The 21,223-nt window shown below is 42.6% G+C and overlaps 1 protein-coding gene and 1 non-coding gene across 3 annotated transcripts in view; one reads left to right on the top strand and one right to left on the bottom strand.

The window, feature by feature from the left end:
• Window positions 1–8,771: 8,771 nt before the first annotated feature.
• LOC126025148 (U6 spliceosomal RNA) lies at window positions 8,772–8,878 on the bottom strand. Its single transcript, XR_007501192.1, has one exon. It is a non-coding gene; the product is annotated as a U6 spliceosomal RNA (small nuclear RNA).
• A 2,524-nt stretch (window positions 8,879–11,402) lies between these two features.
• PPP4R3B (protein phosphatase 4 regulatory subunit 3B) overlaps window positions 11,403–21,223 on the top strand; it is a 60,387-nt gene continuing 50,566 nt past the window's right edge. For both annotated transcript variants that reach the window (XM_049784775.1, XM_049784776.1), the window contains exons 1-2: window positions 11,403–11,547; window positions 13,386–13,441. In XM_049784775.1, the coding sequence (XP_049640732.1) occupies window positions 11,406–11,547; window positions 13,386–13,441 (198 nt within the window). In that variant the 5' untranslated portion in view covers window positions 11,403–11,405. The remainder of the gene's footprint in view (window positions 11,548–13,385; window positions 13,442–21,223) is intronic.

The raw sequence follows: 21,223 nt of genomic DNA on the forward strand, positions 1-21,223 counted from the left end.
AGCTGCGTATGAACACAGAAACAGGAAGAAACGGAGCAAGATCACCAGAGGTGTCATCAGGAAGATGGCTTAACTGATAAGACTGTGTGCCTGCCAGATACATGTCTTAAGCTTAAAGCCTCAGCGTCACACAGGTGATCAGAGCAGTCTTACTATTGTAACCCTTTGCAAGAATGGTCCAAAAGATGTCTCAGTACTTTGAAGCATCAAGCAGAATGTCAAAGGTTCAAACCCTCTGCTGTTAACACTTCAAACGGTTGATTCCCCATCTCGTCCAACTCTTCCAGGAGCTGCCCTTTAGCTCTGCTGGGCATAAGGTCCCCTGTGGGAAAATTTTAGAAGAAAAACAAATGTAAATGGGACCACATTAAACTAAGAAGCTTCTGCAACTCAAAGGAAATGGTAAATAAGATACAGATTACCCTAGGAATCTACTTGGGTTAGATTGGGTTGAGAAACTACTCTACCAATACCATCTGATAAGGGGTTAATATCTAAGATATATAAGGCACTGATAGAGGAGAATAAAACATCTAACCTGGGGCCGGAGAGATAGCACAGCCAGCAGCAGCCCACCCAGGACCTAAGATGGTTGCCAAGGGCTATTTCTGAGCAGATAGCCAGGAGTAACCCCTGAGCACCACCGGGTGTGGCCCAAAAAACAAAAAAAAAATCTAACCTCATTCAAAAATGGGAGAAGATATGAACAGACGTCCTCAAAAAATATAAATGCCCAAAAGGCACATGATAAAATGCCCCACGTCTTTAATCAGGGAGATGCAAATCATGCAAAACAACAATGAAATATTTCATACTACTGAGACTGGCACATGCCAAAAAGAACAAGAACAACCAGCACTGTCATAGATGCAGGGAGAAAGGAACTTATTCACTGCTGGTGGATTAACTAGTCCAGCCTTTTTGGAAAACTAAATATTCCTCGAAATATACAAGAGATTAAGCTCCTATATGACCCACTAATACCATTCTCAGGAATTTACCTTAAGAGTTCAAAAGCACAGGCAGAAAAGCCCTGCATTTCTCTGTTCCTATCTTCAATAATCAGAATGTGGAAACAACCCAACTGCTAAAAACAGATGAGTGGATAAAAAACCGTGGTACGTCTACACAATGGAATACGGAATACTACACGGCTGTTAGGAAAAATGAAATGAAATTGTAACTGCTGTTTGGGTCTGTTGGCCAAAGTATATATAAACCCTGGGCTAAAGTTCGGGGATGCTGCCCCTACCAGGTTGCTCCTGCTGGATGGTCGCTACCGATGTGCTGAAGAAACCATTTGCTGGACTCTGCCCCTGTTGCTTTTTGCCACTTTTATTGTTCCCATTTATCTGGGCCTCTCACTGACTGATACCTTGTCCTGTTCCCAACATTGGTCCTCTTTCAGCATAGCAAGGCCCCTAGCCTCACTGCTTTGCCTCTCCCTCAAATAAGCCATATCTAACCTCCTCTTGTTAGGGCTCTGGTTGACCCTAACACTTATATGTGGATATAGAGAGTAATACGCTAAATGAAATGAGTCAAGGAGAGGAAAAGAAAGATGGTATATAATAATATCCAGAGACAATAGAAATGAGGGTCAGGAGGACCTGTCCATAGTAGGAAGCTTGTCACAAAGAGGGAGGAGAGTGTAGTTAAGGTAGAAGAGGGGCCACTATGACAAGGATGACAAGGATAGTTGGAAATGACCACTCTGGACAAGAATTGGGTGCTGAAAGGAAATAAGGTGATATCCACTGTTGAAAAACATTAATTATAAAGTCCTTGATGGTGGTGGATGATGGTGAGATGGACGGAGGGTGAGAGGCCTTTCTCTGCCACAGTCTGTACTAGGTTAGCGTGAGCATGGCAAATACCCTACTGCTTGCACCACCGCTCTGGTACCAAATGAAGTAATTTCAGGGATGAGAGATAGCACAGTGATAGGGCGTCCCGTTTCCCCCACCCCCAATGCCTGCCAGAAGCAGTTTCTGAGAAGAGGGCCAGGAGTAACCCCTGAGCCCTGCTGGGTGTAATCCAAAAACAACAACAACAAAATATAATAAAGTAGGGTTGGAGCAATAACGCAACAGTAGGGCATTTGCCTTGCAAACGACTGACCCAGGATGGACTGCGGTTAGATCCCTGGCGTCCCATATGGTCCCCCAAGCCAGGAGCGATGTCTGAGGGCATAGCCAGGAGTTACTCCTGAGCACTGCTGGGTGTGACCCAAAATCCAAAAAAAAGAAAGAAAAAGAAAAGAAAAGAAATCGTTCCTGGCTTGGGGGACCATATGAGACACCGGGATTCGAACCGCCCTCAGTCCTGGATTGGCTGCATGCAAGGCAAACGCCCTACCGCTGTGTTACTGCTCTAATCCCAACATCTTTTTGTTTTTGTTTTTGGGCCGCACCCAGTGATGCTCAGGGGTTACTCCTGGCTATGCGCTCAGAAATCGCTCCTGGCTTGGGGTACTAAATGGGACGCCAGAGGATCGAACCGAGATCCATCCTAGGTCAGCCACATGCAAGGCAAACGCCTACCTCTGCGCCATTGCTCCAGCCCCAAGAAACATTTTTGGGGGGGTGGGGAGTCACACCCAGTTCAACGCTCAGAAATCACTCCTGGCAGGCTCGGGGGATCATATGGGATGCCAGGATTTGAACCATTGTCCTTCTGCATGCATGGCAAATGCCCTACCTCCATGCTATTTCTCCGGCCCCTGGGAAACATCTTTTTTTTTTTTTGGTTTTTGGGCCACACCCGGCGGTGCTCCTGGCAGGCACGGGGGACCATATGGGACACCGGATTCGAACCAACCACCTTTGGTCCTGGATCGGCTGTTTGCAAGGCAAACGCGGCTGTACTATCTCTCCAGGCCATGGGAAACATCTTTTTAACAAGAAAACCAAAGGAACTAATTGAGAAACATCTAATTAGAAGACTATTTAAGGGGGGCCGGGCGGTGGCGCTAGAGGTAAGGTGCCTGCCTTGCCTGCGCTAGCCTAGGACGGACCGCGGTTCGATCCCCCCGGCGTCCCATATGGTCCCCCAAGCCAGGAGCGACTTCTGAGCGCATAGCCAGGAGTAACCCCTGAGCGTCACCGGGTGTGGCCCAAAAACAAAAAAAAAAAAAAAAGAAGACTATTTAAGGACTAAACCGAAAGTCTCTACCAATAGATATGGCAAAGGCTGATTGTTTTGAGAATGAGGTATACAATTTAAAATTTTGAGTTCTGATCTGGGGTTCCAGCCTCTGGCAGAGAAAAATAGAACAAGAAAACTTTTCTTTTCTTTTCCATTTTTTTTCTTCAAACAGAAAAGGTCAAAAGAATCGATGAAAGAAATGTGAAGAGAGGCCAGCGAGGAGGCGCTAGAGGTAAGGTGTCTGCCTTGCAAGTGCTAGCCAAGGAAGGACCGTGGTTCGATCCCCGGCGTCCCATATGGTCCCCCCAAGCCAGGGGCAATTTCTGAGCGCTTAGCCAGGAGTAACCCCTGAGCATCAAACGGGTATGGCCGAAAAACCAAAAAAAAAAAAAAAGAAAAAGAAATGTGAAGAGAGGATACTACAGCTTAAACAAAGGTGTTTCCCCAATTTGCTTTTACCCTAACTTCTTTTGATATGTAAAAGCCCACATGAACCTTTCCTCACCCTGGTGGGTTTGATTCTGGATAATAAAGAGAGAGCAGTTCTAGCTTTAGAAGGGGCAGAAGCAGCACATGGCAGAGAGGCCATGAGGAAAAAAGCAGACTGACTCCTATTCTAACAGCTTGGTGTATTATTTCTCCACCACTACCATGCTTCATCAGCCCCATCTGCCTAAGGGGTTAGAAACAAGCATGTGGGGCAATCTCACCAACTCATAGATATTTTTATTTTACACCTTTTGACAGCCAATAAACATCTCGTGTGAAGTATCAAGTGACTGAATTCACATTAAGTTGCCTTGATCTGGGGTCAGTGTGGTGGCACTAGAGGTAAGGTGTCTGCCTTGCCAACACTAGCCTAGGACGGACTGCGGTTCCATCCCCCGGCGTCCCATATGGTCCCCCAAGCCAGGATCGACTTCTGAGCGAATAGCCAGGAGTAACCCCTCTGTCACCGGGTGTGGCCCAAAAACCAAAAAAATAAAAAGTTGCCTTGAAATGTCATTAAATGAACTGCTTCTACTTATTGCCTATTATATTTAAGACAATGACAAGACCTATGGAGGCATTCATTCAGAAATATGACAACTAAATGATGACGATTGGTAACAAAACATAGCAAATACATCTGGAACCACTTTTTAAAATGTGGAGCATTAGGGTCGGAGAGATAGCATTGGAGGTAAGGCATTTGCCTTTCATGCAGAAGGTCATTTGAGTGTAGAGCCAAGAGTAACCCCTGAGCACTGCCGGGTGTGACCCAAAAACCAAAAAAAAAAAAAAAAAAGATATTGATATTAGAGTTTTGTTGTTTATTTTCTTTCCTTTTCTTTTTTGGCGTTTGGTCACACTTGGCAGTAATCAGGGACTAGTCCTGGCTCTGCACTCAGGAATCACTCCTGGGGTGCTCAGAAGACTATATGAGATGCCAGGGATCACACCTGGTCGGCCATGTGAAAGGCAAGCACCCTACCCACTGTGCTATTGCTACGGCCCCAAAATTTTCTTTTTCTTAAAATTACAAAACTCTGGGACTTGAGCAATAGCACAGCATGTAGGGCATTTGCCTTGCACACAGCAGATCTACCTGGATTCGATCCCTAGCATCCCATATTCGATCCCTAGCATCCCTGAGCCTGCCAGGAGTGATTTCTGAGCACAGATCCAGGAGTAAACTGAGTGCTGCCAGGTGTGGCCTAGGAACAAACAAACAAAACAAACAAAAAAAAAAACCTCTTCCATATGCATGAAATATTTATTCTCTTTTAGTACCGGTTTGCAATTTTTTAATTTAATTTTATTGAAACCATTATGATTTACAAAGTCCTTCATAGTTGGATTTCAGACATACAATGAATCAGGACCAATTCCACCACCAGTGTCAACCTCCCTCTACCAGTATTCCCAGAGTGCATCCTATACCACCACCCTTTGTGGCCCTGCCCTGCCAGTATAACAGAACCATTTTAAGTTTAGATGTTTAAAGTTTGGGTCTCTTGATTCCATTGTTTTTGACTTTGCCTTAAGATACTCAGTTCTGTCCTTTATTATCTCTACCAATGCATCTGAAACCACTTGGACCCTGTCCCTCATCCTTTCATCTTTGTATTTCTCTTCCTCCACTCTCAGTTTCTTTCCTTCTCCTTATTAAACTCTGCTGTCAAGGGTGTTTGAGACAACTCACATTTAGACCAATTCATTTCTTTGTGCAGTTATTCTAAATACCGCACATAAGTGATATCATTCTGTATTTTTCCTTTGTCTAGATTACTTCCTTTAACATATCTTCCAGCTCCATCCATGTTGCAGCAAAATGCATGACTTCATTATTCTTTTATTTTTATTTAAACAACTTTATTACATACATGATTGTGTTTGGGTTTCAGTCATGTAAAGAACACCACCCCATCACCAGTGCAACATTCCCATCACCAATGTCCCAAATCTCCCTTCTCCCCACCCAACCCCTTCCTGTACTCTAGACAGGCTTTCTATTTCCCTTGTACATTCTCATTATTAGGATAGTTCAAAACGTAGTTATTTCTCTAACTAAACTCATCCCTGTTTGTGGTGAGCTTCATGAGGTGAGATGTTACTTCCAGCTCTTTTCCTTTCGTGTCTGAAAATTGTTATTGCAAGGATGTCTTTCATTTTTCTTAAAATCCATAGATGAGTGAGACCATTCTGCGTCTTTCTCTCTCTCTTTCTCATTTCACTCAGCATAATACATTCTATGTACATCCATGTATAGGAAAATTTCATGACTTCATATCTCCTGACAGCTGTATAATATTCCATTGTGTATATGTACCACAGTTTCTTTAGCCATTCATCTGTTGAAGGTTATCTTGGCTATTTCCAGAGTCTTGCTATGGTAAATAGTGCTGCAATGAATATAGGTGTAAGGAAGAGATTTTTATATTGTATTTTTGTGTTCCTAGGGTATATTCCTAGGAGTGGTATAGCTGGGTCGTATGGGAGCTCGATTTCCAGTTTTTGGAGGAATCACCATATTGCTTTCCATAAAGGTTGAACTAGACGGCATTCCCACCAGCAGTGGATAAGAGTTCCTTTCTCTCCACATCCCCGCCAACACTGCTTGTTCTCATTCTTTGTGATGTGTGACTTCATTATTCTTTACAATTGTGTAGTATTCCATTGTATAGATGCACCACATTTTCACGATCCACTCATCTGTTGTTGGACATCTAGGTTGATTCCAAGCCTTAGCCATTGTACTGAATGCTGTAATAATTAGTGGTATGCATACATACTTTTGGATAAATGTTTTTCTGTCCTGGGAATATCTAAAAGTGGGGTTGCTGGGTCATATGGCAGCTCAATTTTAGGTTTACTGAGAACCCTCCATACTGTTTTCCATAGGGATTGGTCCAGCATTTCCATCAGCAGTGGATGAGAGTTCCTTTCTCACAACAACCCTGGCATTGCAGATTGTTCCCAGTATTTTTTTTATTTTTATTTTTTTTGGTTTTGGGGTTACACCCAGCAGTGCTCAGGGGTTACTCCTGGCTCTATGCTCAGAAATCGCTCCTGGCAGGCTCAAAGGGGGGACCATATGGGATGCTGGGATTCGAACCAGTGACCTTCTGCATGAAAGGCATTTAAATGCCTTACCTCCATGCTATCTCTCCAGCCCCTGTTCCCAGTATTTTTGATATGTGCCATATTCACTGGTGTAAGATGATATCTCATTGTTGTCTTGATTTGGATTTCCCAAATGACAAGTGATGGTGAGCATTTTTTCTTTTTTTTTAATATATTATTTTAAACTTTTTTTTTTGGGGGGGGCCACACCCGGTGGTGCTCAGGGGTTACTCCTGGCTATCTGCTCAGAAATAGCTCCTGGCAGGCACGAGTACCATATGGGACGCCGGGATTCGAACCAACCACCTTAGGTCCTGGATCAGCTGTTTGCAAGGCAAATGCCGCTGTGCTATCTCTCCAGCCCCATTTTTTTAAATATATTTTTTATTTAAGTAACATGGTCATAGTTGGGTTACAGTCATAACCAGAACACCCCCCTTCACCAGTGTAACATTACCCCCTCCCCCCTTCCCATCCCCTACCTGTATTCGAGACAGGCATTCTACTACAGTTATTTGTTTTTAAGTTCAGTTAGTTGTATTTTTTTTCCTTAAAGGATAAGAGTAAAAAAATATAGTAAAGGTGTGGTAGTGGCAATCGCCATTGTTTGCATAGGTCCAGAAAAATGGGAAAATGGAAAAAAATCCTTGACCTGATTACAAAAAGGCCTCACCCCAGAAGTTTATTGGCATAAGACCGACTCTGGGTTCCAGGCATACCAATCCATCCAAATCGAGTCATTCTCAAGGTCCCGGTGAAACTTTCTCACAGTTTAGCTATTGTTGGTATCAGATTCTTATATTTAAAGACTCTGGATTTCTTTCATCGATGTCAGGCTGATGTGGAGCATCCTCTAGTTTCAGCATACCATTAAATGCGGAGCGATCTGCCCTGCATGCAGACTGTTGCTGAGTCGTTTGGGTGTTGGGAGCACTCTTTGGAGTAAGTCAATGCCAAAGCAGTGGTAGGTCTTCCCTGGTAGAGGCTTGGATCCTGGTAATGTTATAGACAATTGTGGTTGTTTCCATAGATGGTATCCATTGTTCAGGTGTGTGTGGGCGATGCCCATTCTTCTGAGGCCTAAGCCAAATCATTATGCCAATATTCAGGGTAAAAGGCCTAATTACATTACCAAATATGTGTTCCCATCTCTATTAGATAAGAACTTGTTTGCATATGTATTATTTTCCCATTTTAATGTGCCTATGCAAAAGAGAAGCAATGCCACAAGATATTGTTCGTGCATCTAAGGGCTGACAAATAAAGTCCAACATTCCCCGTAACTTGGTTCAAACATGAAATCTATACAGAGATACTCTTCTACCAGTATTGCTTATAAAACAGTTCTCAAAGGGGGAAAATGAAACCACCAAATAACAAATCCAGTGGGCAAAAGGTCACTATATGAGGATGTTCAAAAAGAGTTATAGATGTTAAGGGAATACATCTGAGATATACAAAGGAGATACACGTGACCCTTTTGTGTTTTAGTCAAGAGGGAGGGGGTATTTCTGAGACACCACTTTGGTCTGTGATTTGGACGAGCGAAGAGAACATGGAGTCATGTCCTTTCCTTGTTGCCTGCTGAAGCTTCCGACTCCCGGAGAGGCGTTTGCTTCCTACTTGCTAGAAGTTGAAAGTTCACTAGTCCCCTCCCAGCCCCTTGCAGGAGCAAGGAAGCCTGGGGTCTCTTTTAAATTGCACCTCACCGGAACCCACTTGCTGGGACCCTGAACGAGCATTTTTTTCATATTTCTGTTTGCCATATGTTGATCTTCCTCAAAGAAGTGTCTGTTCATTTCCTCTCCTTTTGATGGTGTTTGAGGTTTTGTGGAGTTAACCTTTGTTAGTACTTTGTGTATCCTAGATATCAACCAGGTTGCAATTTTTTAGCATATAATAAATCAAAGCAATCATTTTCTTCCTTTATGTATATCCTAATAGTAAGACTTGACTTTCTGATAATTTACTTTCAGTTGACTCATTGCAGAGAACTGGGATTTTTCTCTTTTTTCTTTTTTAATATGGAATGCTTCATGAATTTGCGTATCATCCTTACTCAGGGGCCATGCTAATCTTCTCTGTATGGTTCCAATTTTAGTATATGTGCTGCCGAAGTGAGTACAAAATGGAATTTTTTTTTTTTTTTGGTTATTGGGCCACACCCATTTGATGCTCAGGGGTTACTCCTGGCTATGCGCTCAGAAATCGCCCCTGGCTTGGGGGGACCATATGGGATGCCAGGGGATCGAACCGTGGTCGCGCTTGCAAGGCAGACACCTTACCTCTAGTGCCATCTTCCCGGCCCCAAAATGGGATTTTTTCAATGCTCACATAATGAGGCTTCAACATCTTGAGACATTTCAATTCTTTTGTTTTGTTTTGTTTTGTTTTGGGGCCACACCCGGCAGTGATCAGGGGTCACTCCTGGCTGTCTGCTCAGAAATAGCTCCTGGCAGGCACCGAGGACCATATGGGACACCGGGATTCGAACCAACCACCTTTGGTCCTGGATCGGCTGCTTGCAAGGCAATCAATACTTTTTTGCACTGTATTATTTGTTCAAAATACTTTCTTGGGGCTGGAGAGATAGCGTGGAGGTAGGGCATTTGCCTTGCATGCAGAAGGACAGTGGTTTGAATCCTGGCATCCCATATGGTCCCCCGAGCCTGCCAGGAGCGATTTCTGAGCATAGAGCCAGGAGTAACCCGAGCACTGCCAGTGTGACCCCAAAACCAAAAAAAATGTAGTTTCTAGCCACTTTCCTAGATTTATCTAAATGATTCTTTTCTGAGAATATATATATCGGAAGAGCACTGGGCTTCCATGAAGCAGAAAGTATGTTTCAACGAGCAGCTACCAAAAGCATACGCTTTTGGTAAGTCGCTTAAGCGGGAAATAGGAAATTGTCAACACACCAACAGTTTAATATCACCTGAAGATCTATGAAAGACATTTTTTTCAGTGAATGAAAATGATTTTATTGAAAAAGTTTTACTTAGAAAAATGTACAAAGGAGAGATGCATATTCACGGGGGAGATCTCATACGGGATTCTCCAGCAGGAAAATAACCCTATGAAACACTTCTTGAGGTGATGCTCAATGATGATAGTCTCCAAAACAGGTTTGCATGCTTTTGTGCCACCTTTGCAGCACAAAAATAGATTTCAACTACTTTTCTCGCAAAGGCTGAGTTGACTGAGAGTATATAGTTCCTTTTGGATAAAAATATCGCCCAAGGATAAGTACCTTCACATTTTGTTTTGCTTTATTCTCAGAGGTGGATTCACATCTCAAGTGAATTATTGAGGGGGCACTCAATACCAAAAATTGGTGTTCTAAGGTCTGGAAAAAAAAATCTCTTTTACTCCCTCTCCCTCTTACTCCTATCTCTCTCCCTCTTATTCCCTTCTCCTTCTCCTTCTTACTCCTTTCTCCCACTCCTTAGTCCTCTATCTCTCCGTCCCTTTCTCCCTCCTTTCCCTCTATCTTCTTACTCCTTTCTCTCCTTTCCCTCCTTCTTCTTTCTCTCCCTTTCCCTCTTCCTCTCTCCTTTTTTGTTTTGGTTTTTGGGTCAGACCCGGCAGTGCTCAGGGGTTGCTCCTGGCTCTACACTCAGAAATAGCCCCTGGCAGGCTCGGGGGACCATATGAGATGCAGGGATTTGAACCACCGACCTTCTGCATGCGAGGCAAACGCCCTACCTCCATGCTATCTCTGTGGCCTCTCTTCTCTCCTTCTTACTCCTTTCTCTCCCTTTCCCTCTTTCCTGTCTCCTTGTAGTCCTTCCTCTCCTTTCCCTCTCTCCCTCCCTTTCCGTCTTTTCTCTCTCCTTCTTACTCTTTTCTCTCTCCCTTTCCCTCTCTTCCTCTCTCCTTATTCCTTTCCCTCTCCGTCTCCCTCTCTCTCCTTCCTCTCTCCCTTCCCTTCGTCTCCCTCTCTCTCCCTCTTAACTTCTTTCTCCTCTCCCCCTCAAAAAAAAAAAGAAAAGAAAAAAATTATTCTCAATTCCAAGCTCGTCGCTACCTCAGGTCGCGTCAGAAGCGAGTGAAAACAATAACAAACAACAACAACAAAAGCCAACTCTTGAACTTCATTCAGCAAAACACCCGCGGTCCACTCCTCCTCAGCTAGGCCCAGGAAGCGGAAGTAGCTCTTAGTCCCGCCCCCCCGAGTCTCATCTCCCCACCTTTACTCCCGAAATCTCGCGAGATCTCAAAACACCGCCGACCCAAGTAATGCGAGATTCGGCCTGAAGGCAGGCAGGCGCAGCGCGGAAGTAAGAACTCGTCGGCCGCCGTAGCCCCTGCTCGGCCAGCCCCGTGCGAGCCGGGCTCGGAGGAGGAAGAGAAAGGCGGAGAGAATCGGGTTACAAGATGGCGGACGTGTAGCAGGGGCCGCGGCGGCCGGGGCCGGAGAGCAGAGCGAGCTCCGGGGGGCGGGGAGGGCGTCGCGCGAGGGCGAAGGCAGCGGGGAGCCGGGGGAAAAGACGCCTCCGGGGTTCGCGCGGCCGCTGAGACCTCCGGGAGGAGCCATGGCGAGCTCGGGCCTCCCCGGAGCCGCCGCCGCCGCCGTGCCCGTCCCCGTGGCGCAGGAGTGAGGGCGGGCGGAGGGGCCGACGACGGACTCGGCCGGGCCGCCAGCCGCCACCATGTCGGATACGCGGCGGCGCGTGAAGGTGTACACGCTCAACGAGGAGCGGCAGTGGGACGACCGCGGCACGGGGCACGTCGCGTCCACCTACGTGGAGGAGCTCAAGGGGATGTCGCTGCTGGTGCGGGCCGAGGCCGACGGTAAGGCTGCGGGACGGGGCCCGGGGGGGCCCACAGGGCCGGGGCAGCCTACCGCTTGGCAGGCCCCGGCTCACCGAGGCCTCTCGCCGCGCCGCGCCGCGCCGCGCCGCTCCCACCCGCCCACCTCGGCCTTGCTTCTGCACGGCGACGAAACCAAACAAACGCAGGCGACTTTGTCCGGACTTCCCCCCAGACACACACACACACACACACACACACACACACACACACACACACACACACACACACACACACACAGAGTGATTCGGCGCCCCCGCCTCCCCACCCTACTTTCCGAGATCTCTTGGAAGAGGGGGCAATGTGAGAACCCAGGAGGGAAGTCAATGCGAGACTCAAGACTTGGGGGCCCTCTCTATCTGCTCCTGGTCTTGGCCCCCAAAGGGTCGACGGGGTTCAGTTAGTTAGCCGGTCTCTGCAACACACACACACACACACACACACACACACACACACACACACACACACAGCCGGGTCTCCGGGTCTCTGCAACACACACACACACACACACAGCCGGGTCTCTGCAACACACACACACACACAGCCGGGTCTCTGCAAAACACACACACACACCCAGAGCCTTGCTACACATACACCCCCCACACACACCCTCGGTTCTCTGCTACACACACACACACACACACACAGACCAGGTCTCTGCTATACACACACACCCCAGCTACACACACACACACACACACCCTCGGTTCTCTGCTACACACACACACACACACACAGACCAGGTCTCTGCTATACACACACACCCCAGCTACACACACACACCCCAGAACCTTTTTCTAGCCATCCCATTTTCAGAAGTTGGGAGTTAAGAGAAAGTTGAAAAAAAAGGGGATTTTTTTTCCCCTCAAAGCTGAGAAAGTGTCTTTCTCTTTTTTTTCTTTCCACTTTCAACCAAACAAAAAACACATCCACTTTACTAACCAGGACCCCAGTTGCCACCATCGACAGGTGTTATGGAAACACACGTCCTACCCCCCCAAATAAAAGGCACTTGGCCCCCGGTGTGTTGGCAAGACCTGGCAGGCACACTTAACTTGTACCTCGGGGAGCCCTTTGTGGAGAGTGTGTGCGCGTGTGTGTGTGTGTGTGTGTGTTGGGGGGCGACTTTACAACCCCAAACAAGTCAGGACACCACCAAAGCAGATTGTCAACTTGTATTCGTGGGTTTTGTTGTCATGTGAAGTCTTTTTTTTTTTTTTGAATGATAACATGTACAGCTGTAATTAAAACACCTTTCTCAATGTAATCCGAACGCCTTCGTTTGAGTCCATGATATATGCAGGTAATAGAAGGAAAAAGCAGTTCTCTTAAAATCTTGATGTGTTTGGTACTCTTGAACGTTCCCTTTTATTTCTAAGATGTCCCTCCTATGGTTTTTAAATATTTGTCCACTAAATACTTTGATTCCCTGTCGTGGTGTTTTCTAATATGATTTAACTGGAAACACAATAAAAATAATTTGTTTTAAAAAGGTGTTTGGCTTCAAGTAGTCATTTAGACCTTAACATTTGCATTTCAGTAAAACTTTGATAGTTGACTAGAGTCTCCTTATGGTCCTTGTTTTGAGTATTGGTCTTGGATGTTGCTTTATTTTTCCTTTTAAGGGTGTATGAATAAGACGATGCGTTATTTCAAAGTGAAGTTCCAGATCTGGAAAGAGAAAGTTTGAATTAGTATGTTTGTAAATTATTTCAGGTGTGTAGGTGTGTGAAAAGGACTTAAACAATTGTGAAAATTTTGAATGTACATCCTTATTTTCTATTCAGAATTTTATAAATTGAATCTTTTTTTTTCTTTAGGATCACTACTCCTGGAATCAAAGATAAATCCAAACACTGCATATCAGAAACAACAGGCAAGTATTGTTTATCTTTAATTTGAAAGACTTCATCTGTGATCAAGGAAGTATTAATCTGACAAAGATGGGGAACTTTCCTGACAAGAAAAAACATGTTTTGATAAATAAAGATACAAACCATATGTTTTCCCTTGCAGGTTAAAAAGTTTCAAACTAAAAAGTAAATGTCTTTGTACTGGCAGTGATTTATTATCTCTGAATTGAGCCTCTAATAGTTATTATTAGAATACAGTGTATTCATTAGTCTTATTTACAGTAGCTAGCCAGGTCTCTTCTCTGTACACTAAGCCTTTTATTCTCATTTAAAGGAAATGGCATAAAAGAAAATCCAAAGAGGTACTCTTTAAAGGAAGGAAAGCCTTTTGTGGTGTGAAATTAGATACTGTGATTCAAGCAATGGTAGTTTTTGAAGTAGAAGTGTTTAAATCTGATTTAATTGTATATTTTAATATAATAATGGATACTTTACAAAATTGTAAGTGACTGATTTTGTAATGTTCTTTGTTAATATTTATTGTCTCTTTTATTTCATTGGAAATAGGAGCAGTGATTCAACTTTTTCTTTATTCTTTGAATGTTGTCATTTTTATACAAAGTATTTCAACATTGAAAAATACAGAAAATAAGAGTGTCTGTAAAACCACAAAATTTGACAATGTTAACATTATACTATATTTGTTTCGAATCTTTTTGTAATGTTGAACATTGTGAACAAGAGTTAAAGCCCCCTTGTAAACATCTCATTCTACCTAATTTTCATCTTTCTATAGGTAAACACTATTCTGACCTTGTTGTGTATTATTTCTGTATATGCTTTTATACCTTCTCTGCCTCTGTATGTATTCATAAATAATATGTAGTCTTGTGTTTTTGAACTTTGCATAGTTGATCCATATACTTATATGTATTCTGCAACTTTCATTTTTCATCCGGTTATTTTGAAATCCATGTTAACAATGTAGATCTAATTGGTTTCTTTTTTTAAAAAAACACTGTATAGTATTTTATTGTATGATATGCATCTATTGTTAGACATTTGGATATTTTCCAGGTGTTTTTGTTTTGTTTATTTAATTGAACATGGTAAAGATTTTTGAAGGAAAAGGTATATTAGAATTATGTTTACATTATCAGTGTTTTTCTTTAAATCCATGAAATTTGGACTCCCAAAACAAGTACCTCACAGTGGAGGAATAAAATGTTTATTGCACAGCTCATTTTTAGTAAAAGTCTCACTGTTAAATAATTGTTTTGAGTTTGCAATGATTCTTGTTTGGAAATTTTTTAAATTTTTTCAATATTCAATTAATAGCTTAGATATTTAGAGGTAAGCATTTACTTAATTTTTATTTCTAAATAAACCGGGCAGTTGATTAGTCTTTGTGTTGAATTTTACCTGAAAACCACTCTTTGTTAAATTTTTGTTTGTTTATAGGAAAAGAAAAACTTTGTCATGCTAACTCTTTTGTTTGGGGGCATTCCCAGTTACTCAGAATTTACTCTTGGTTTTACACTCAAGATTCCTCAGTTCTGGAGGGACCATAATGAGTGCCAGGGATTGAAACCTGGTTCAGCTCCTTGAAAGGAAAGCTTCTTATTACACTGTAATATCTCTTTGCCCTCTGTCATTGTAACTCCTTACCAGTCATAAATTTTTCTCAGGTTATAATGCTACACCTTTATTCATTTTGGGAATATTGTACTATTGGGACTATTATTGTTACATTATGGTGATTTATATGTAAATAATCTCTTCACATTGAAAAAAATAAGGACCATTACTATGAATACTATTTTGGGGGGGGGGTCACACCCAGCAGTGCTCAGGAATCACTCCTGGCACGCTTGGGGGACCATTTGGGATGCCAGGATTTGAACCACCATCTTTCTGCATGCAAGGCAGAAACCTTTCTTCCATGCTATCTCTCTGGCCCCTACTATGAATACTTTAAGAATTTTAAAATGGGCCGGAGTGATAACACAGTGGTAGGGCATTTGCCTTGCACACGGCTGACCCAGGATGGACCTGGGTTTGATCATGGCCATCTCATATGGTCCCCCAAGCCAGGGCCAATTTCTGAGTGCATAGCCAGGAGTAATCCCTGAGTGTCACTGGGTGTGGTCCAAAAACAAAAACAAAAAAATTTAGAACATAGTTTCATATGTAATGTTACATTAGTTAATGTTATATACTGAAGGGCAAAAATATAAATTCTTATGCTTCTGAGATAAAGTTTTCTGTAAATGGTTACATTTGAATAATATACTGTTGGGTGTTTTTTACAGTATGCTTCTTCCACCCGCTGCCCTGGGATTGAATCCAGGACCTCAAAAATACCAGGCATGTGTTCTACCATTGAGCCATATCTCTGGCCCTGAATCATTATTTTACTAAAATCTGATCACATATAAGAGATTTAGGTTAGACCAATAGGGAAAAACTAATGTATAAGAAAGTCCTTTAGGGCCCAGAGAGATAGCACAGCGGCGTTTGCCTTGCAAGCAGCCGATCTAGGACCAAAGGTGGTTGGTTCAAATCCCGGTGTCCCATATGGTCCCCTCGTGCCTGCCAGGAGCTATTTCTGAGCAGACAGCCAGGAGTAACCCCTGAGCACCGCCGGGTGTGGCCCAAAAAACAAACAAACAAAAAAAGTCCTTTAGTAATGAGTTCATTTTTGTTTAATATTGGTGCAACAGGGGCCAGAGAGAGAGCATGAAGGTAGGGCATTTGCCTTGCATGCAGAAGGACGGTAGTTCGAATCCTGGCATTCCATATGGTCCCCGAGCCTGCCAGGAGCTATTTCTGAGCGTAGAGCCAGGAGTAACCCGAGTGCTGCCGGGTGTGACCCAAAAACAAAACAAAACAAAAAAATTGGTGCAACAAAACGTGGTGTTGAGGTGCCACCCCATTTCAGTTTTCCAGGATTGCAACCAGAGGTACTCCTGGGGGGCCCTTGCAGTGAATTCTGGCCTCTTGCATGCAAAGCATGCACTCAGAATTTTGAGCTATCTCTTCACAGTAAAGTGTATTTTAAATTTAAATAAAGAAAATTGAGGGCCCGGAGAGATAGCACAGCGGCGTTTACCTTGCAAGCAGCCGATCCAGGACCAAAGGTGGTTGGTTCAAATCCCTGTGTCCCATATGGTCCCCTGTGCCTGCCAGGAGCTATTTCTGAGCAGACAGCCAGGAGTCACCCCTGAGCAATGCCGGGTGTGGCCCAAAAACCAAAAAAAAAAAAAAAGAAGAAAATTGAGTCCAGGAAAATACCCCAAAGAACTGAGTATATATTTTAATAGACTTCAGATTCAATATTTACCTTCAGGAGTGACCCCAGAGCTCTAATCTTGGTGTGGCTCACAGATACCATCCAGCATGATCAAAAAATTATTTTGGGAGTCAAACCTGGTGATTGCTCAGTGGAGCCTGGGGATGCTATATGGGATGCTAAGGATTAAACCTAGGTTGGCAAGGCAAGTGCCTTATCCACTGTGTTATATATCCACCCCCTGCAATTGTTTTAAGTGTTCTTTATTGGAATCAGAAACACACCATTGTCCATTGTTCAGTGAGGTCTGCGTAAGATCAGAGGCCATTTAAGTGTTAAGTTTGTATTCTTTGTAATACTTGCCTTTATTCGGTCAAATTCTTACCAGTTTTCACTTTTACCAAGTAAATGTCATCATTTGGGACTGAAATAATCGATAGTGAGTGGGGCATTTGCCTTGCAAGCAGCATACATGAGTTCAATCCCCTAGGATCCCATATGGTCCCTGAGCCTCAGAACCAGGAGTAAGCCCTGAGCACTACCACGTGTGGCCCCAAAACAAAAACCAAATTAAATGTCATTTGTTATTCTCTAATCTAGCCTGAATTCCAGAATTAGTGTGTGAGATACTTTCAATAATTAACTTCTTTAAAACATTTACAATTTTCTTTCTTTCTTTCTTTCTTTCTTTCTTTCTTTCTTTCTTTCTTTCTTTCTTTCTTTCTTTCTTTCTTTCTTTCTTTCTTTCTTTCTTTCTTTCTTTCTTTCTTTCTTTCTTTCTCTCTCTCTCTCTCTCTCTCTCTCTCTCTCTCTCTCTCTCTCTCTCTCTCTCCTCCCTCCCTCCCTCCCTCCCTCCCTCCCTCCCTCCCTCCCTCCCTCCCTCCCTCCCTCCCTCCCTCCCTTCCTTCCTTCCTTTTTTTTTTGTTTTTGGGCCACACCCGGCAGTGCTCGGGGGTTACTCCTGGCTGTCTGCTTAGAAATAGCTCCTGGCAGGCACGAGGGACCATATGGGACACTGGGATTCGAACCAACCACCTTTGGTTCTGGATCGGCTACTTGCAAGGCAAACGCTGCTGTACTATCTCTCTGGGCCCACATTTACAATTTTCTATGTTAAAACAAAATTTAATTTGAAAAGAAATTTTAAGTTAACATTATAATGAGCTTAGTACTGATTTGAACGGATAACAAGCATTTTTAAATCATTGTATTGCTTACTATGGGCAATATTGAGCAGTTTAGTGGAAAGTAGTTGAACGGAAAGGAAAGGTATTTTCTCTAATGGAGCTAATAAATTTGGTAAGTTTTTTTAAGGACTATATTGGAAAGAAGAGGATGATTCCACAGTGGAACCTTAAATAAAGTGCCTCCTGACAGGTACATCAAAATGTGTTATTTGGAATGGTTTCTACTGCTCTTCAGTAAATGAAAAGCAGCTTCAGAATGATATAAGTTTCTTTATATTTAACAACTGTATGTTCATTAGGTTTAGTATTGAAGCATTAAAAAAGTCCTCATCTTGAGTTTTATTGAGAAATGACATTGGATGAAATGTTACTTGAATAATCAAATACCTGATAAAGAAAAAAATAATTTCTTTTTTTGGTTTGGGGCCACACCTACCAATGCTCAGGGGTTTACACTTAGAAATCATTGGTGTTGCTTGGGAGACTATATGGGATGCCCAGGATCAAACTCCATATAGATACATTCAAGGCAAGCACTTTACCCACTCTGCACTATCACTCTAGCCCTGATAAACTTGACTGTTTCTGTTAGATCATGAAAGCAAATCGCAAATAAAGCACTACTCAATGTTGTTTCTTGACCAGGATTATTAAGCAGATTAAAGTACCAAATATTGTGAGATGATTTTTATTTCATAGACTTAGGCAGTAGAAAATTAAAGGAGAGATTGAGATGAACTGCAATCATTAATAAAATAATAAAATTAATGATAATAATCTTTAATAAAAACTTCAGCACTATGAATGATATTGATAACAATACCTGAAACAAAAGATAGCTGAACTTTTGTATTTGAATACTTGCTTTAATAGGGGTCTACCAATGCAAGTGATAACTGTTCATAAAGAGAGTGTGGTAATATCTTTTTTTTTTTTTAGTGTCTTATTTTTTTTTTAATTTATTTAAACACCTTGATTACATACATGATTGTGTTTGGGTTTCAGTCATGTAAAGAACACCACCCATCACCAGTGCAACATTCCCATCATCAATGTCCCAAGTCTTCCTCCTCCCCACCCGACCCCCGCCTGTACTCTAGACAGGCTCTCCATTTTCCTCATACATTCTCGTTATTAGGACAGTTCAAAATGTAGTTATTTCTCTAACTAAACTCATCACTCTTTGTGGTGAGCTTCCTGAGGTGAGCTGGAACTTCCAGCTCTTTTCTCTTTTGTGTCTGAAAATTATTATTACAAGGGTGTCTTTCATTTTTCTTAAAACCCATAGATGAGTGAGACCATTCTGCGTTTTTCTCTCTCTCTCTCTGACTTATTTCACTCAGCATAATAGATTCCGTGTACATCCATGTATAGGAAAATTTCATGACTTCATCTCTCCTGACAGCTGATAATATTCCATTGTGTATATGTACCACAGTTTCTTTAGCCATTCGTCTGTTGAAGGGCATCTTGGTTGTTTCCAGAGTCTTGCTATGGTAAATAGTAGTGTGGTAATATCTTAATAATGAATTAGAGTTGGGGAAGGAATGAGAAAGGCATTTCAGAAGGCAAACATCTTTTAGTAATTCAGGCAGGAGGAAATGAGAGTATGTTTTAATATAGTAAATGTAATTAGAAAAAAATAACAGTGCTCCTAGTTTATTTTCAAGAAAGTACTAGAAGATTTTATGAACAATTGATGAAAAGGGACAACTTAAGTTACAGGTAGTACTTATAAGTGGTCAGTCTGAGACCAAGAAATGGTTCTTTCCAGAAATTCAGGAATTGAGAAGAAAGTAGGTTTTTACATCATTTTTTTTTTTTTGGTTTGTCTCTTTTTTGAAGACAAGTATATATCTTTTTCAAATTGTTAAAAGAAATTTAGAAGGTATTTGGTGAAGTGTCTTCCTACCCTAACTCCTCTATATTACTATATTACTCTTGCCTTGGGCCACTACAATTACTATCTTCTTATTCCTAGGGGATTTTCTGCATATATAAACACAAAAGTAATTACATGCACTCCCTTTTATTGGTATAAAAAATTATATGTTCTTATGTGTCCTGCCCCCTCCCTTTTTTTTCTTCAGATGCTGGCCATTTAAATGGTAATGAATTAAATGGAAATGTCTTAGAATAAACAAACACCTGGAACTAGAATAAGAATTGTTTGGGAGATTCAAAGTTGAGAACCATTAATGTTATTTTTAGTTGTAAGGCCATTTAAAGAAGTAGATAAAGTTGAGAAGTAAAATTTCATAAAGGGAGAAACTTGAGAAACAAGTTAACAAATTTTATATTTTTTAGAATTTGTTGGCATTATCTTGAATTGATTTTTTTTTTTTTTTTTTTAGTTTTTTTTGGGGTCACACCCGGCGGTGCTCAGGGGTTACTCCTGGCTGTCTGCTCAGAAATAGCTCCTGGCAGGCACGGGGGACCATATGGGACACCGGGATTCGAACCAACCACCTTTGGTCCTGGGTCGGCTGCTTGCAAGGCAAACGCCGCTGTGCTATCTCTCCGGGCCCGATTTTTGTTTTTGTTTAAAGATCACACTAAATGGTGCTCAGAAGTTACACCTGGTGACTAGAGTGATACACAGCAGGTAGCACATTTGCCTTATATGCAGTCGACTTGGGTTTGATCCCTGTTTATCCCATATGATCCCTCAAATCTGCCCAGAGTAATTTCTGAGCACAGAGCCAGGAGTAACACCTGAGTGCCTCTGGATGTGCCCCATCAAAACAAAAGTGTACTGATGTTGGGGTCAGTGATAGCACAGCGGGGAGGGTGTTTGCCTTGCATGCGACCAACTTCGGTTCGATCCCTGGCATCTATTTGGTCCCCTGAGTCTGCCAGAAGTGATTTCTAAGCACAGAGCCATGAGTAATCTGAGTTCCAATTGGTATGACACCCCCAAAAAAGAAGTTACACCTGGCTAGCTTGGGGGAAATCATGGGATGCCAAGCATCAAACCCATCAGCTATGTGGAAGGCAAGTGCTCTACACACTCAACAATTTCAAGTCTCACTTTTTTTTTTTTTTTGGCCACACCCCATGATGCTAAGGGGTTACTCCTGGGCTATGCACTTAAAAATCGCTCCTGGCTTGGGGTACCGTATGGGATGCCAGGGGATCAAACGCGGTCTGTCCTAGGTTAGTGCATGCAAAGCAAATGCCCTACTGCTTGCTCCACAGCTCTGGTCCCCCAAGTCTCACTTTTTGATTTATTTGTAGCAGTATTAGTAATACAGGTTTAGAGACGTACATTTAATTCCATTATTTTATTTTTTGTTTTCCCACCTCTTGCCACCACATGTTTTTTA

This window comes from Suncus etruscus, chromosome 12 (genome assembly GCF_024139225.1).
Source record: "Suncus etruscus isolate mSunEtr1 chromosome 12, mSunEtr1.pri.cur, whole genome shotgun sequence".
Lineage (NCBI taxonomy): Eukaryota > Metazoa > Chordata > Mammalia > Eulipotyphla > Soricidae > Suncus > Suncus etruscus.